This window comes from Sus scrofa, chromosome 2 (assembly GCF_000003025.6).
Source record: "Sus scrofa isolate TJ Tabasco breed Duroc chromosome 2, Sscrofa11.1, whole genome shotgun sequence".
Taxonomy (NCBI): Eukaryota; Metazoa; Chordata; class Mammalia; order Artiodactyla; family Suidae; genus Sus; species Sus scrofa.
The window spans coordinates 143,873,583-143,891,640 of NC_010444.4; the positions used below are offsets into that span (position 1 = coordinate 143,873,583).

Below are 18,058 nucleotides of genomic sequence, written 5' to 3' on the forward strand. Positions count from 1 at the left end.
CTAAAGATGGAGAAACGGAGGCTCAGAGGAGAGGAAACCGACTTCTTCTAGTCTCTGCTCGCCCAAGAGCCAGCTTTTCATCTCTAAGATAGTTATCTGACCGTCAGCTGTTATTAGAAGGGGAGTGACCCTCCCAAGGTCACACTACGGAAGGCAGCAGAGTAGGGCCCTGGGCAGTGGACCCTAAGGGGAGGGGCCTGTGGAGGTGGCAGTCACTTCCCAGAGAGCCCCAAGGCCCTGGCTGTGTCCACCCTGGGAAATGGCTCCGCCCGGATGGACACTCGGTTCTCTAATCTGCTTAGATCCGGTTCCTCCAGAGCCTTAGTAATCCAGAGCTGGCTGGAGCACTGCCTGCAAACCCGCCCAGCTGTAGCCTAGGGGGCTGGGCGGAGCTCTGCTGGTAACAAGGGGGTTGCCAGCCCCTGGCCCTGCTGCCTTCTGCGTCCTCGCAGACTGCTGTGGTTCCCGGGGTGTGCCTTCTTTGTGCTTTGCCCCTGGAAGCTCAGACGGGGGCCTGCCCCCCTACCGCTGGGCGTGCATCCCTCACCCTGGCTACTGCCGCCCCGCCTGCCCGTGAATCCTCCAGACAGACCACCTTCTGAATTATCCGGGCCGTTTCCAGCTCCCCCTCTCCCCTGTACGATTCTTGCCTCTGGCCACCACAGCCCAAATAATTCCAGTCTGGGGAAGCAATTGCTCTTTTGATTGCAGAGGAAATGAGGAAGGCTGGCCAAGAGCAATGTCGGGAGGGTTGTTAAAATGTCGTGTGGTAACACAGACTCCTTCCTGAGATCGGGTTGAATGGGGCCTCCATATTTCACATGGGGTGTCGCGAAGTGGTGGTTAGACCCGGGTTCGAGTCTCATCGCTGGTAGCCTAGGGACTCTTGTTTAAAGATCAGCTGCTCTACTGACTTCTGTAGAAGCACGAGTGGGGACACAAAAGCCTCGCAGAGGGGATGTTTGGGTTGGGTCTGGAAGTTAGGACCTTGGCATGCAGTACGTCGGCTTTGGAGGAAGGTCCCCTTCTCACCGGCTGTGTGGCCTTGGGCAAGTGACGGACCCTCTCTGAGCCTCAGGGTTTCCCGTCTCTGAAATGAGACTGATGCTGTCAACATAATGGATTGTTGTTAAGATTGGAGACGGCAGGGCAGCATCTTTACTCAGAAGCGGTAGTTTTGTCCTGATTTCCTTGGGTCGCTTGGCCTCTGTGGCTCTGCGAAGACTTCCTAGAACCCAGCAGGTGTGTCAACTGCTGACCCCCGTTAGAACATGGCCCGGAGTTGGTCTCTCGCTTTGTGGAGGGTGGCTGACCCCTTCTGGGTCTGAAGCCATTCCCTCCCTCACCAGACCCAGTGGGAGGGGACAGGGGGATCCGTCAGGTCACCTAGTCTCTTCGGGTACAAGAAAGATAGGGGCCAGACCCACGGGAGAAGGTGGCTGAGGAAGGGAGCAGGGGGGGGGGTTCCAAATCTTGCGATAGTTAAATGTTCATGGTGGTGTCGGCATAGGAAGATCTTCTAATGACAGAAGGAAACAAGGGAGTTTTTCAATCATCTGCTGCTTAGCAGATACAGATGTATTCATAATTACCCCTTGCCTGGGGCCTCGAGGCCCAGGTGGGCTCCAGAAGGCCTGTGTGCCTGCCAGACGCGAGTCTTTCAGGAACACGGTGTAGACAATTGGAATGCCATTTATCGTGCAAAACACAATAAAACCCTGAGCTCTCTTCCTGTCTCAGAGACCCATAAATTATGAAAATTATACCTGCCCCAGGCCATGGACATATTGTTTTATTAAAGTTCCGATGAATAAACTTAAGGCTCTTAAAAAACGTCCCCCCGGCTTTCATCTGGGGCACATCTCCGGCGCGCAGCTCTCTGCCTGGGTGCCTTCGATGAGCTGGCAAACCAACTTCAGAAAGTAGGGCTTGTTTCAAGGCGCAGGGTCAACAGGCTGGAAGGGCCAGCTGGGCAGCGGCAGGAGTGGCTTGGGGCCTCCTGACCGGATGACAAAAGCTGCCCCAAGGGCCTTTTGTGGGATGAACTTCAGGCTTGGGATGCCCGCACAGGGGGCGTGTGACTCCGGGTGTGGAGAGGATTGAAATGCTTCCTCTTCTCCCTTTATTTTTAGAGTCAGTCCCTGGAGAGTCTTTTTAGCCCCATCCTGTGCTGCTTCTCCAAATCTCGTTGCTCAATCTCCAACTCGCCATTTGCCCATCTGCCCCTCAACCATGTCATGGGCTGTGACGCCTGCTTTGACCCTCAATTTCTGCATTTCTAAGAGTAACTGACAGTGGGATCTGCCACGTATGTTCTGTGCCCGGCAAGAAGGAACCATTCAACTTAAATGCGAGCCATTCTTAACACCTAAGCCATTTAACTGGGAGCAGAGAGGGAACAGGGCCGGTGGAGGAAAGGCAGCAAAGGCTGCCGTCTAACTTCTGCTCTGGACAATGACTTTTTAAAACCCCGGCCACGTTCTTGGACCTTCCGTTTCCTCAAGGGCGTTTGGCTGGGAGAGATGCACCGAATCTTCTATAGAGGTTTCTGTTATTTTTAATCTCCAAACACTAGAAATAAAATAAAACCAGGAGCAGGCCTATCAGGACACCCAAGACTTAATCAGAACCTGGTAGAGTGAATGGGACAGAGCCTGGTGAGAAGAAAACCACCTCTAAGGGCTGGTTCCTTACCCTCCGCCAAAGGAAGAACCCATCATGCAGAAGCGGGACAGACCACGTGGTCTGCTCAGGGAGGCCACAGCCTTTCCTCTAGAGCAGTTTCAGAGCAGACAGGACCACAAGGAGGGAGGGCATCCTTTGCGCTTTTTGGGGCAGGGACCAGGGATTCTTGCCATAGGGCTGGATGTGGAAGAGGAGCCCAAGGCTTTCAGAGATACAGAAGATGCCATAGCTGGGGACCGTGCAGAAACCAGGAGCTGGACCCAGGACTCTGGTTCTCAGCTCTCCCTCCAGGCCCTTCCCCCCAACCACTGCTGGTTGTCAGACCCCACTCATGGGTAAAGAAAAATATCTTTAATAATGGTTCACTTCCCTTTCTTTCGGCAAGCCAGAGGCATGTGTTTGCCTCTCCAAAGCGGAAGTCAAACTTCCCTGGTAATTGGCATATGCATCAAAAGTGAGGAAAACGCCCCCCATCCCACCCCATCATCTGAGAGGTGACTGAATGGTGGGGAGATTGTGCGGAGGACGGAAGGTGCATTAACAAGGCAGAGGCAAGTGGCAGAGACGGGAGTCTTCAGAGGGCAAAGGAATGGCTTCTGGGCGGTACCCACCCATCTAACGAAAATAAGGAAATTGTCGAGGGCTTTTTTGTGTTTGCCTTCTTCAAGCATGTATGTGTGCACATGCATGAAAAACTGCTTGTGGGGCACCCGGGCTGAAAGGAAAGAGCTGCAGAATTTTGGCAAGCCTTGGAGGTCAGCTGAACCCTCCCCGTTTTGCTGTCCACCTGTTACAAATACCCGCCTGCATAGGGGAAGGTTTGGCCAGAGGGTTCAGCAGCAGTGCCGGGCAGCAATTCGGCTTCATGAGAAAGTGAAATTTCTTCCACTGGTTCTCAGGTCATCCTAGAGGCAGGACAAGGGCCAAGAAGCCCTGTCCCCCTGCTCGTTTGTCCTGCCAGGGCTTGGCTACTCATTTCCATGTGGCTGCTCCTTCTCTGCCAAACGTGGCACCTCGCCGGGCGGGTTCGTCGGGGGTGTGAACACACAAACACACGAGACATGGCAGTCCTGTGTATATTTAACAATATATATTTATATATATTTTCTAGATCAGTACATTCAGTTTTTAACTTGCTTTTTCTTCACAAACAGAAGAACTCTTACAATAGTAAACTTTCTAAAATAAATACTATTAAAATAGAGCTTCAAAATAAATATTCTATACAAAGGAAACCTTCTGTGGGAATGTTTGTTGTGGGGTGAGAAGGGGGTTACAGTGAAGGGGGGACATGTGCCAGGCTGGGACCCTTGAAGGCTTTTCTGTTTTGTAACACGAAACCAAACTGCAGGGCAGTGAGCAGAGAAAAGTGACCCACGACAGAAAATGGCAGCCTAAGACTTGTCACCAACTGTCACAGCAAGCGAGGGCGTGAGAACGCTCACTGAAGCTATGACCCAGAAGGCCGGGGACGTCTGCAGGAAGCCCTCATGGCTCATCCAGTGCAAAGTCGTGCTGCCCGCATCCCCCCGGACGTCTCCGGGGGCAGCGCGATCACGAAGGTGACTTGATCTGGATGCTGGTCCCAACCCACTTTCCACACTTGGACTCCGCATAATCTAACTGGGCTTCCCTCGGGGTCCAACGGGGACATACCCAGACTCCAGAACGCTCAAAGAACCAAACCCATCACACGAAGGTCTTCCACCTCCGGCAGCTGTGCGGAGCCCGTATCAACAGCAGGGACCAGTCTTTACACCTCCCAGCTAGCGACCTCGAGCTGGAGGCACCTTGCCATCACCTGCAACGGCTTGGCTCTTCTACCCCCAGTTCCCAGGGTGCCGGCCGGGGGGGTGGGGCTGCAGAAACCCACGCTCGAAGGGGAAACAGGCGTGGCCCCTTAGGACAAGGGTCTCAGACTCAGGCTCATGTGGACCCCACCCCCAGTCCCAGGCAGAACCACCAGCCACTCCAGGCTGAACAGAAGTGGGAAGCAGCTGGCACTTTTCACAAGAGGTCAAGACGAGGCACACTCCAGCCAGGCAGGCCACTGGTGACAGGAAACCATCAGCCCGAAGCAGCCCCAGAAAGGGGGTGTGTTTCTGAGAGCTTGGTCCCTCGTGGCCCTTGATGGGCCCCTGGGGTCCACAGGCAAGCCAGTTTTCGTTTTCTTGTTTTCTTCTTTTGGCCAAGAAGCTGAGAGGAACCTGCCGTGGACTGCTATGCCACAGAGCTGGGGAGAACCGCGGCTGAGCACGCGCGCGACACCGAGAGTTCTGCAAATGTCCATCCAGCAGGCTCAACGCAAACCAAACAGAACAAGCCAAGACGGGGAAGGAAAACAAGAAAAGAAAACCAACCCCCCGAAAAATCCGTGTTTACAACTATATACACAAAAAGTCAGGGTTCAGGAGGCTATTTGCCAGGAAACGGGGTCTCTGTAGATAGACAGGGTGGGGGTAAGGATGTGTGTGTGTGTGTGTGTGTGTGTGTGTGTGTGTTTACACAGCTTATGTAAATCAATTCTCCACAGAATGGGCGTGTAGTACAAAGATCACCAAAGTGCAACTTGCCGCTGGGTCAAGTTTCCCATGGAGACATTCGAGGGAGGGGCTTTGGGAAAAGTTCTGAGGCCTCGCCAAGAGTGGACGTGTGTCCTCTTTTGGGGGGGTAACCTCTGCCCACCTATTCTGAGGAAAATATCTCCAGTCCCTTCATTAACATCTGATACATTCAATGAGGATAAGTGGTTGGCTGAATGTGTCTTTTTTTCCTACCATTCCCTCGGATTTGTGCAAGAATGTCCATACATCCATCACAGCCGGGGCCAGGAGCGCAACAGGATCAGCCTTAGAAAATGCAGGTGCAGTATTTCATATTCGCCTTTTACAAGCTAGCAAACGTTATATAAATAAAGCCTCAAATAATAAGACCCGCCCCCTCCTTTCCTCCGATCAATAAATACCTAGGGTTACAATTAACTTACGCTGAATCATAAGATGTCACAATCGGTCTTCAGGAAGGAGAAAAAGAAAAATCCTTGGGAAGCACTGGCTGCGGGACCCTCGCAGCTCTCTGCCTCCTCTCTCTCCTGGAGGCGGTTCTTTTCCTACAGAACCAACTGGAAACTGCTATAAGTACCATGTCTCTGGCACTTCCAGCATCCCCTGGGGTAGTTTTTCTGACCCAGGTCACTTTCTCTTGTGGTGGGGCAGAGAGAGGCAAAAAATTCCCACGCAAGGAGCAAAAGGCACCCCCCACACCCAGCAGCTGGGGGGCGGGGAGGGGGGACCAGACACACGATTAGCTTTTGCATGCAACAAGTACCTACCCACTGGACGAGCTGCACTTTCTGAGTCCTTTAGCACCTTGAGAGAAAGAGTTGCTACGTCTTTGGGGGCTGTTGGGAGGGGCTCGTGCGGCTGCGCGCGGAGGCAGGCTCCGTCCCAAGAAGCCCCTGGAAAATCTTTCCCTCAGCCACACTCTTCTGACAACCCCGCCAGGGCTTCCTAACACTAAAATAGACTCTTGTTTCCATCATCTGTCTATTTACAGTAAAGATACAGACACTGTACACAAAGCCTATGACAGCAAGCAGCAGCATCGGGACAGAAGAAACACCACACCCAGCTCGCCCCCACTGTCACTCCGCTGTGAAAATCCTTCTTGGTGGGGAGGGGGATTGTGCTCCTTGAGGTTGCTCGCCCCCCCAGATTTTGAAATCAGCCCTTCCTGGGGGTGGCCCAAAAGGAAGCAAATGTTTTATTATTATTATTTTTAAAACACCGTTAGCATCTGGTTTAATGATTCTATAAAAACATAACGACTGGATCCGGAGACCGCAGCCTCAGACTCATTGGCAAAATGGTATTTGGTCTTGCGTTCGCCCGCCCTGGGCTTCTCTACCCGTGAAGTTTCTGGAAAGGGTCTGGGCAGAGAGACCTGGGGACACATAGCGGGCAGGTGAGTCTGTGACTCTGTAAGAACCGAAGGACGGTGTTAGGAGTGGAACACCCTCCCCTTTCCCCCCGACCCCCGAGAGTTAGTGCGGAAGCTGGAAGGGAGAAAAATGTACGGTGCAGTAGTTCCTAAATCCATCCATGGCTCCGGGGAGGCAGAGCGAGGAACGAGGGGGGCTCCCAGGTGTGTATATACAACAGGGCTTCTCAGGGTCTATACCTTCCCCAAGACGTCGGGGCGAACCAGGGTGGAGGAGGGGTGGAGGCTGGTGGGGGGCATCAGGACTCCGAGGATCTTCTTCCAAGGTTCCCTGGCCACTCAGTTCCCAATGCTTCCCAGGCAGCCAGAAAGAATGCAAAAAAAGAGCGAGGAGAGAGGGCGGGCGGAGGGGGGCCTGGGAAGGCATTCGAGCAGCTGCAGCTTCCGGATGCGTCCACATCTGTGCTCCATCTTCTGAAAAAGAAAAGTCGCCCCCAAACCATACCACGCCTCTGCCACTGTCCGTTCCACGCAAAGTCCCCAGACCCTGAAAAACACCGCAAAGCGCTTCTTCAGCCTTTGGAGGGAGAGCGGGGGTGGGCGACGGCTGCTCTGTTTTTTCCGAAGCTTGGTGGGTGGGTGGGGAGATGGGATGGGCAGACCAGCCGGTCCGCCCCAGGATGCGAGAGCCTCTGATCCCCGCTGTGAGGGTCTTCCCAGGTGTCACGAGGGTACCGGGTTTCCAGGGGGAGCGCCGGGGCTTCGGCCCTGAGTGTCAGAAAGGCTTGTCGGGTCTGCTGGCCTTGGCGTCCCCGGCGGCCGCCTTGCAGATGACGCTGTTCGTGTGCTTGCAGCGGCACCCGGGGCGGCGCAGGCGGTCGTAGCCGCGCTGGGCCAGCTTCACGCAGCCGGTGGCGGGCAGGTAGCAGAGCAGGCAGGGCAGCACCAGGGAGAGGGCGCCCATGAAGGACCAGCGGGCGCAGCAGTTTGAGCGGGAGCAGGAGCACGGGTGGTCGGCGCAGGAGCCCTCGTCGTCCTCGTTGGTGCAGTGGTAGAAGACGCCCTGCACGAGGCACATGCAGGTGCCGTAGTTGACCAGGGTCTGCGCGGAGCACAGGCACTCCTGGTTGCAGACCCAGCAGGAGGGCAACGTCCGGGGCGACGAGCACTCCTTGCACTTGCACTTGCCGCAGGCCTCGCACAGCAAGAAGTGCTTGTCCAGCTCCGGGGGCACGGCCGGGCCCTTGAGGTCCAGCGGCTTGCAGTGGATCACCTTGGGCTGGATGCGCACGGCCCTCGGGGAGGCCTGGTCGGCCACGGGCGGTGGGGCCATGTGGTCCAAGAGGCGCTGGTCGGAGGACGTGCTGCTGCTGCTGCTCACGGAGCTGGGGCGCCCGCTGAAGGAAATCCAGTGGTGGGTGGCATCCTGGTCACAGCGGGCGGGCATCGGGGCCAGCTCCGGGGCTCCGCTCCGGGTCCGCTTGGGGCCAGTGGCGGGGGCCAAGCCAGGGCTGTCTATGTAGTCGTTCTCCACGTGGCTGGTCTTCATCTGGTCGATGGGGAGGATGGTGAGCGGGTGCTGGAGCCGGCTGTGGGCCATACGGCTGTCCAGAAGGGGCTGGACCATGACCGAGCTGGGAGTCAGGGCGACGCTCTGTGGGATTGGGGGCTCCATGGGGCCTGAGGTTCTGGGCTGTGCGGAGAAACAGGCTTCTAGGGGCCCTGGGGGGTGGGGCGGGGGAAGGAGGAGAGAACGGATTTCAGGCATCAGTATGTGGCTAGTTAATACCCCCGCGCCCCATCAGGTCCTTGGGAGCCCAGATGAAATGGGAACTGGGATTCCTCTGTGGACTCTGCAGCGTTAAGGCTTAGATGATGAATCATCACAGTAACAACAGCAGTACATGGTAGAAGTATCTTATTTAGCGCTTACTCTGTGCCCGAAACTCTCCCAAGCACCATGTTTATTAAGACATTGACTCTTCACGATAAATCTAAACCATAACCATGCATCAATTACCTTTTTCTAGTTGAAGGACGCTCATATTCAAAGTAATTTGTCCCAAGTCACACAAAACCATCAGTAGCAGAAGTAGGGCTCAGACCCCTTGTGGTCCTAGTTCATTGCTAAAATCCCGGTGAAACACGCTACTGATTTAAGAGGGAGCTTAAGCGACTCTGGAATGAGATCCAAGTTCAAATTCTCACCTCTGCCTAGCAGTGTGGCTGTGAATGAGGTTCTTTGACCTCCGTGCCTTAGTACTGCCATCTGTAAAATGGGTTCTTAGGAGGATTAAATGGGAAAATGCATATCCAGGATGTGGCATCTTGCCTGGTGTAGAACACACACTCTAATTTATCACTATCCCAGAGAGCAACAGTCTAGATTTCCGGAGCACTAATAAGCACTAATAAGTGCCAAAGCATGGTGCCAAGTGCTAGGGATGTGGTGACCACGACAGACAGTCCTTGGAGGCTCCCATGGAGTTTATCAGCTGGATAAACCAAAGCCTTTATTTCAGAGAGTCCGAAGAGAAAGAAGATGCCTCTACATCCAGGACAGTAACCTATCACCAGCACCTTTTTTTTTTTTTCTTTCTGGCTTTTTAGGGCCACACCCGCAGCATATGGAGGTTCCCAGGCTAGGGGTCAAATTGGAGCTGTAGCTACCAGCCTACGCCACAGCCACAGCAGTGCCAGACCCAGGCCGTGTCTGCGACCTAACACCACAGCTCATGGCAAGGCCGATCCTTCACCTGCTGAGCAAGGCTAGGGATCGAACCCACAACCTCACGGTTCCTAGTCATTCCTTTCCGCTGTGCCACGACGGGAACTCCTCATCAGCACTTCTACGTGCCGCAACCTCCAGTGGCTAATAACCCGAGTAGGTGCGCTGCTGACAACTTGGATGGGAAATCCTCTGAGAGGCACTCACATCACCCATTTCCAAGTGCTGAGCTGAACATTCAGCCTAAATGCTATTTACTAGAATAGCTAAGCCAACCCTGGATCAGTTTCTAATTTCACCGAGAGAGTACAATTTTAAGTTGGAATCCGGCCAGAGATTCAACTGCAGTGCCTGACACGGAACCCCAGGAAGTCACTTAAATCAAAGAGCGGAAACGGCTTGGTTCAAATTTAGAAAGTGCACATTGTTTTCTATTAGAAGTGCCATTTCCTCGCCTGCTGACCTTTGCGTTCAGAATTCGGCTGGAGATCAATTTAAAGAAATAGCAGCAGAGGCCAAGACCTCTGCCCAAGGGGACACGATTTGGAATCCCAGAGAAAGACTAGACTCTGGGAAGATTCCACTGGGCTTGGGGATGAGGCACGGCGTGGATAACTAGGGCGCAGAGACAAGAGGACGATAACCACCTTTGGGGAAAAAAGAAAAAAGACCCTTGGTTTAATGTGTTCCGGGGTGGGTTTTGGTAAATGCCTTTTCAAGATGCTAACGAGGGTCTACTTAGGTGAGCCTGCCTCTACTACTCATCTTGCCTCAGAGGTGATGCCTAAGAAGGGGATGTGGCTGGGATTCCAGCTCTAACGCCATATCCCTCCAGACTTGGGATGCAGCTGCTCATCCCAGTGTTCCAGTTACGTACAGGAGAGTAACACCTGGTCCCGGACCCCTCCATACTCATCAGTGTCTACAGGAAGGAACGAAGATTGGGGAAGAAAAGCTTTCTGGACAAACTCTGCATCATACATCCCCAGCTTAGAAACAACAGTTTGATCAGAAGTGGTTGAATGGTCAGGAAGGGAAGGGCTTAGAGGCGTCCCATCACTTTGAAAGAGGAGGCTTCCCCATGGTGGGGTTAGACTTTTGTATCTGGCAGGTCTGCCGTCAACAAGGAGTTATTTGCCAAGACAGCCTCCTTTGGGCACCCTGGGGTCAGGGCTAGATGGGGAATGCCAGTTAGGTGTGTATGGAGAGTTTTTCCCCAAGGATCAGGTTGGCTGCAGGGCCCGAGTTCAGGGACTGCTCTCTCAGCCCACTTATTTATTCCCGGCAGGGGTTCCAAAGCCTTGCTTCTGGAATAAATGGATTTGGGGGTCAAGAGAAGAGGGTTAGGAGCCCCAGGTCCCAGCCCTTTGCCTGGAGGAAAAGGTGTGATGAGGCAGTAGAATAGAAAACGCTGCCAGAGGCACAGGATGAGACGCTCTGGCGCCAGCCAAGAGGTGCCTCAGCCAGAACCCCCACCCCGAACAAAGACAACACCATTCCCTTATTTCAGAAGCTCAGGTCACCAACACTCAGGGTCCTGCCAACAACACGTCAGTGGCAGTTTGAAGGCTGTATGGCCCCATGTAACTGGGCTTTTGTCTCTCAGGACCAGGACTGGGAATTGCCATGCCACGGGCCAAGCATGGGTACTCCCTCCCCCAGGCGGATTATCCCCTCTCCTTCCCCCAGTTCTTTTCCTGGGGTCCTTTAGAACCTGGCACACTTTCTATGGGTGAAGCAAAAGGCATGGGCACTGCTCAGGGACTTTAATAGGCGCTGGCATCACAAAGCAGATTCGTGGACAAAGTCCATGGAAAAGTCCCACCAGGAAGCCAAGGTGGGAGCAGGGCCGGCAAGCAAGGGGGATATTGGCATGAGCAGGCGCACATCAGCCTCCAGAGGCAGCTGTCAACATCTGGGGGTATGCAGTCAGGGCCAGATGTGGGGGGAGCTTGCTCCATGATGACTCAGCTCTCTTGGGACATGCAGCATCCAAGATGGCCCCAGTAGGCATATCCTAAATGCTTCTTCCCCATCAGAGCCCTCACGCAGGGTTCCTTTGCTGGCTCTGCCTCCCAATGAGCCAGGACCCTCCATAGGAGGGTTGAATTCGTTTGGCTGACAAGAAAAACAACTTGCCGATCGCCTGTCTGATAACCCCCTCAGCACAGCTAAACGAAGTCTCCTAAACCCCCAGTCCCCTCCGTTGGTTTAGAAGATCCATCTCTACTCACGGAGACACACCCACCCTGCGGTCTGAGCAGCACTGCCCAACTTAAGTGCAGTGAACTCTGTACTCCCAGCTTCCCCTGCAAGGCAAGAAGAGATTTAGACTCTAAATAGGAAGACAGCAGGCTTTGCCTCATTTAGGCGGTGCGGGAAACGGATGGCCAATTTGGAAGACTGGACAGAGAAACAAAGCCAGCACTCCACTTAGGCCGAGAAGCACCTCTATCGAATGTGAGGTGGCAGCCTTATGGATTGGCATGAAGAAAAGAAACTTCCACTCCAACTTTCTAATAATAAGAATTAATCACTAGGGAAGCAGCGTGCATTTATGAAACAGGTTTTGGTGTCAAGGCTATGTGCTAATCCCTGAGTGATTTTCTCCTTCGATCTTTACCATCACCTTGGGAGGATAGCATTCCTTCTGCAGAGGAAGAAATGGAACAACAAAGGGTCACAGAGCAAGGTCAGCACAGGCTTTGAACTCAGATGGCCAAAGCTCCAGAGACTTCAGCCCTGCAGCCCAGGCTTGCAATAACTTCTGGGTATTCGTGGAAAAGCATGAAAGCACCATTCTTGTTCATAGCCATGAACTCTGTCAGTGTCCGTCATCCGGTCCCCCCCAGCCCCCGTCTGTCACCAGCCCTCGGGAACCTCATCAGGCCATCTTTGGGCTCTTAACCAAACCAACCGGGAAATGAAGCCAGACAAGGCTGTCATCAGACTGGCCCCCACTTAGGGGAATTTTCGGTGTGGAGCGTGCAGGCTAGGAGTTAGAAATCTGTCACTAAAGGAAGGCTCAGGACTCATGATAGCTTAACCTCCAGTTCAGCCTCTGTGGGCACCCCCTTCCGTCACCTCGTGCACCCCGTTTTACTAAGTGTTTTCATTTTTAGTTTTCTCACGGTTGAATGGATATCACCATAAAGCAGTCCCCAAAAGGAGGGGCAGGAATTCTCTCCTCCCACCTAGAAAGCTCAACTTCAGGGTCCCCAGGGCACAATCTTGGATGGGGCATCCTGGTCGAGGGCTGTGGGGACAGGAACGGGGAGCCAGGATGAGAGAAAGGCAGAAGAGAGTCCTAGCATACTCAATCGGCAGGGTGGTGAAAAACCCAGAACACGCAGCTTGGACCCTGAGCCTGACACTGCCTGTGTACCTGCAGGCGGGGAGGGGCTGTGAGCATCAGGACAGGAGACAGCTCAATGCAGCCTGGCTGCAAAGAATCAAGAGGCAGGGTAAGTGTCCGCTCCACCCACCCACCCCTTCCCCTGGGGACAGGAGTTGGGAAATATTAGGAAAACCTGACGGTTGTACTTTGAAAACAACAGGTCAGCTAATGCCAAACTGGCAAGAGGCTATGAATGAACGGGCAGTTTGCCCCGCCCCATTCAGTCCCAGCAGGTGCTTGCAGGGAAGGTTTTAACCCTTTAACAGCTCAGGCTGTCAGAGAGCCTGCCCACCACTCTCTACCGCTATCACTTGGGCTCTTTGGGACAGCATCCCAGTTAGGACATAAAGCACCAACCAAATAATGACGTGTTGCTTCAAAAGGACTTTCAAGCTGGGCGGCGGGGGTCGGGGGGGATGAGGAAAGCCAGGGACTTGCCTTCTACTAAAGAAAACCACCTCTGCATCTCTGATGATAACAAAGCCTTTGAGACAGCTGGAATTTTCCGAGAATCGTGGTTCCCCCTCACCCCCGCTCCAACCTCCCCACTGTAGCATCAGCCCTAAGGAGCTGACCTGCGGCCACAACCTGTCAGAGACCACGGAAGAAACCAGCTGTTTCTCCTCCCTTTGTCCCATCATCAGATGTCAGTTCCCAGCCCTCCTCTCTTCTTTATCTGCAACCAATGGGCCGAGCTACGAAAGACCCGGTGCAAGGGTGAGAGGGGGAAAGGTCCTGTGGTAGGTACTTCAGCTGTGGGCCATTCTGATCGGCTACAAATTCTGGCTTCCAAGTATTATCCTCTAATTACTGTCTGCTCAGATCTCCTTAAAGAGGGATTAGAAGTCAAGAGTGAGAAAAGAATGGGACTAGAAGAAGACTGTTAACTACTGGTACAGTTGGGGCACCAGTGGCCCACGTCAGAGTTTCAGGGGGAGGGGGGGCCAGAAACCTAAACCCCAGGGAAGGACCCTCTCTCCCTGACACCAAGATGATTTTATGTATCTCACCCCTGTCCCCTAAGCCTTGAACTCATAATAATAGATCTTGGCTTACTCCTGGGATGGGACGGGAAATGACCCCCCCTTCCCCCAACCAGAGAAAGGGGGGAACCACTTCTGCAAATGGCCACCTGCCCCAGAAGGGCCCCTTCCCTCCTCCGCGAGCTCCAGCACATCTGTGCTCCCTCCCCAGTGCCCTCGCTTCCTCCACGGTCTGTCCTTGGAAAGAACAATCGCGATCACACAGCTGAACGGGGGAGCCTCTTAAACCCAGCCACATGTCCCGGATACATCCCCAGCCGTGTCAGCTGTCCGGATCTGCTGGGTGGCCCCAGGTCCCTGAGAGCCAAGAATCCTCGCCTCTGGCATCCCACAGCACCCACATCTCCTGTGGAGGAAGGGGCTCCCTTACAGCCACACCTTCCTACGAGGGGTCAACAGGCAGCACAGCCCCAGCCCTGCACACTTGCTGGCTCCTCCGCTGGCCCTGGTCCCTCAGAAGCAGGTTCTCCTCCCTACTCTGCAGATGGGGAGCTTCAGGCCCAAAGAGGAGGACGTTTCCTAGCCATTCGTCTGCTCGGACCCAGCCGCTGTGTTGGTTTGGAAGAAGTCATAGTTTTCAGTGGCTTGTCCTGTATCACCTTCTTCCTCTGGCTCTTTGGGAAGAGCGAAAATATATTCCAATGAGTCACCGCTTCCCCTTCTGTCAGGTAGCTCCAGGTTGGCCGTGAGACAGAATCGTCTCGGCTCTTAACCATGGTCCCGGCGACCTCTCCAATCCAAAATGTTCCCTTTCTAGCCTTAGATCCAGTGGTTTTCCTCACAAGGGGACTTCCAGCTCAGTAGGGGCTAAGCGACAGACATTCTGGAGGCAGAACCCGTTTGAATGCCTTAACTTTCTAAGAACAGAGACCCTCTTCTCCAAAGGGAAAGAGGCTCCTTTCTGAGCCTCCTGGTACCAGCGGCTGAGCCCCACCCAAGAGGATGGGCTGGGGGAAGAAAAATGCTTGGGGGGGGGCCTCCAAACTGGGGGCTGGGAGAAGCCACACAAAGGGACTCATAGCATCAGGAGCTGGAAGGGAATTCCTCACCCCTGCTCCTGAGGGATGAAACCTCAGAGCCCCACACCTCAAGGGCCAATTCTGGAGGTTGGAATGGGTGTTTCTTCCTCCCTTAATGTGAAAATCACTGACTTTCGAAATTGGCACTGAAAGGCTGCCTTCGTTTGTTATTCGAGTCGGCCAAACCTCCAGGCAGAGGCTATGCCTGGTTTCCCAGAGTGGGGGAGCCTCCTCTCTCCAACTATTCTGGAAGGATGAGAAGAAAAATGACCTCGAGGAGCTCCACATGCCCCCAGCCCCTACCCCACTTTAACCAGGAATCACTCTGTTGCATGTGTTCTGTCTCTTCCCACCAAAACTTTAAGGAGAGGTCGCCGTTTCAGAAGGTAATCTGGAAAAGGTCACGGGGAGTGAGCACCAGCGCACTTCCTCTGCACAGAAAAAAAAAAAAAAAAAAGACTCTACAAAGGAAGATAACCAAGAGATGTCTTTCAAGTCCTCCTCCTTCGAGCTGACCAATATTTCTCCATCCAGGAGACTTCAGAAATCCACCACCCGAATGCCCCCTAGGCAGTACTGGCCACACAGCCCGGTTGGTCAGGATGTGCACTGTTCATATTAGGATTCATCGGGAGCTTTCCGGCAAGTGAGGACCCTCCTAAGGGTGGGGAAAGAGGCCAAGGGATTTCACGTTGGACACGTCTACAACTGGAGAAAAAGGGAAAGGGAGGGGGATCAATGCCCCCCCCCCACATCGAGAGGAGAAAAAGGAAATTTTCAGATGTTTATGCTCCATTTGGGTGAAGATCCAGGGAAGTCTAAACATTGTGAAATCCCCAGTGCAATATTGGGTAGGGCCTCAGGCAGACGGAGCTTATTAAGAGATTGATAAACGCACATTTCCTAAAATGCTCTAGGCCTGTGCCGGCCTCCCAGCTTTGGAATCCCCAAGAGGCTGTGGGGGGGGGGGGGGGGCGAAAAAAAAAAAAAAAAAAAAAAAAAAAAAAAAAAAAAAAAAAAAAAAAAAAAAAGCTAGTTGAATCCCAAGAGGCTGTGGGGGGGCGGTACTGGAGAGCCTGGTCAGCTAACCAGACAGACGACAGGCCCTTGCTCTCACCCCTCCCCAAACTGGAAAGTACCACGTCAGTCACTGGTTTGGAAGCAGGAAAGAGGGGGTTCGCACCGGGCCTGGGCATCCCACTGAACCCAGAAGGTTCCTTTAAGAGTGAATCAGGCTGGGGGGCTCCTGGAGACTGGATGCGCCAGAAGGCAGCCTTCTACCCTCATCCAGGCCTGGCAATATGGATACCTATCCAGCAGCTGCTGAATGAGGCAGCCAGCAGCCTTCCCCTCTTGCCCCCCAATCCAGCCCCTCCAGCCTGGCTCACTTCTCCCGTCCATCGCTCAGCCTATCAAGCCACGCAACCATTTTCCGCCTCTCTTGCCTCCTCTGCCCACAACCCCCCAGCCCCCAATCAAAGAGAATTGAGAAACTCAATTCTTGCACAAGAGCAGCTACTGTCTAAACGCTTTTTGATCATCTGCATGGAGAGGGAGCTGGGCACGGCCCTAGCCCATGATGGAGCCAAGCTGGCCAAACCTGCCCTCACTCCCCTTCATTGTCCCCCCACCCCGGGAGCCTTGGCGATTCAGAATTTTCAAAACGTACCGTCTCTCTCCTTCTCTCTTCTCAGGGATGTCAAGCCTGGTACCACCAAGAAAGGAGGGAAAGCGAGAGCCTTATCTCTCCTACGCACGCAACCTCTTCCTCCAGCTCCCACACGCCCGGCGTTATGTAAACGCACCTTCAGCCCCCACCACAGCCCCAGTGCGGCCCGGCGGCCTCGAGGCCTGGCACAGCTCGGTGCCCGGGGACAGGGAGACACGAGGAGGCCGAGAAGCCCCGGGCCCCGCAGAGGCCAGGGAAGGGAAAGGCAACTGCAACGCAGTTGCACAGCATAAAATGCGGCAGCAGAGCAAAGGTCAGACGGCGAGGAACCGCCTCGCCAAAGAGAAAGCGAGCAGAAATGCCCAGTCCTGGGCCAGCGCCGCGCTGACCATCGAGGGGGAGGCAGCAGGGAAGAAAACCCCAGTCCGTCACGGCTCCGAAGGGGAAAGAAAAACCTACGTCGAGCATAGGCCGCTGCGGCGGACTGGGGAGATCTACGGCAGAGCTGGCACCGTGGGCAGAGAGCCCGGGGTGGGCGAGCCGCCCAGGGCGAGGGCGCCCGCCGGACCCAAGAGGTGGTTCCTGATGGAGCCGAGAGCCTCCTGTTCCGGCGCCCGAGGCGGGTGGTGGCAGGAGCAAAGGGGGCAGGCCACAGGCAAACTCCTGGGACATGCACGGGGCTTCCGAGCCGTAGAGGGCGGGGAAGACGGGCTTGGCAATGCCTGGGGGTCGGGAACGCCGGTGCCAGGCTGTGAACACCCCCGGCGCCTTGCCGGCCCAGCCGAGGGCGTCAGGGAGTTGCGGCGCTCCGCAGCAGCTCCGGGAGGCGCAGGAAGAGGGAAGGAACACTGAGGCGCGCCCAGAAATAGCGCACCATTTGCCCCAGCCCGAGAGGGAGTCGCGTCCCGGCTCAGAGGGGGGCAGCTACACATCCCGAAACCGGCCAGAGACTTACTTTGAGGAGCCGCAGAGTCACAAGCATTGCTCCACCTCTGTGTAGATCCCCGAAGCCGAGCGAGTCAGACGCCGGTGTCCTCGCAGACGCCGGCCGGAGGAACCGGCACGGCTCCTTGCGCTCGGCAGCGCCAGCTCCGCGCTGTCAGCCCCTCTCGCTGCCTCGGCGGCGATGTTGCAACCACTGCCTGGGAAAATGGCTTTTTTATGAATGGGAGGGAAGGGAACTCTAGTGCGCACGCGCGCCGTTCACGATTCTATGAATGGGTGGGCACAAGAGACCCCGCGCGCGCATGCGCCGCGCTCCTTTTTTTATGAATGGGGGGCCGGAAAAGAACTTAACCCGTGATTGCTGGGGCTGGCTCTCGCTCTTCCAGGGCCGTCGTTCTTTTACAAAGAGGGGTGGAGGTTGTTGTTGCCTTTTTCTTTCTTTCTTTCTTTTTTTTTTTTTTCTTTTATGAATGGAGGGCGGCGGCGACTGCTGCAGCTGGCTCAGCTGCGCGGGCTGTACCTCCTCCCAGCCTGCGAAAGGAGGTAAAGGCCACCTTCACGCCACTGCGGGCCTGGGCTGGAACTGTCAGTGTTGCTGGGGGGCGGAGGGCACTGCGGCCTCCGGGTCCTGGG

General features: G+C 54.7%; 1 protein-coding gene across 2 annotated transcripts; it reads right to left on the reverse strand.

Moving 5' to 3' along the window:
- SPRY4 (sprouty RTK signaling antagonist 4) lies at window positions 3,752-17,698 on the reverse strand. Of its 2 annotated transcripts, none has more exons than XM_003124009.4 (2): window positions 17,436-17,698; window positions 3,752-8,346 (listed from the first exon to the last, which is right to left on the reverse strand). In XM_003124009.4, exon 2 carries the CDS (start codon window positions 8,297-8,299, stop codon window positions 7,400-7,402), a length of 900 nt encoding a protein of 299 aa, XP_003124057.2. In that variant the 5' UTR covers window positions 8,300-8,346; window positions 17,436-17,698; the 3' UTR covers window positions 3,752-7,399. The 2 variants fall into 2 exon arrangements, with proteins under 2 accessions (XP_003124057.2, XP_013843063.2); XM_013987609.2 differs by lacking the exon at window positions 17,436-17,698 and adding an exon at window positions 16,481-17,240.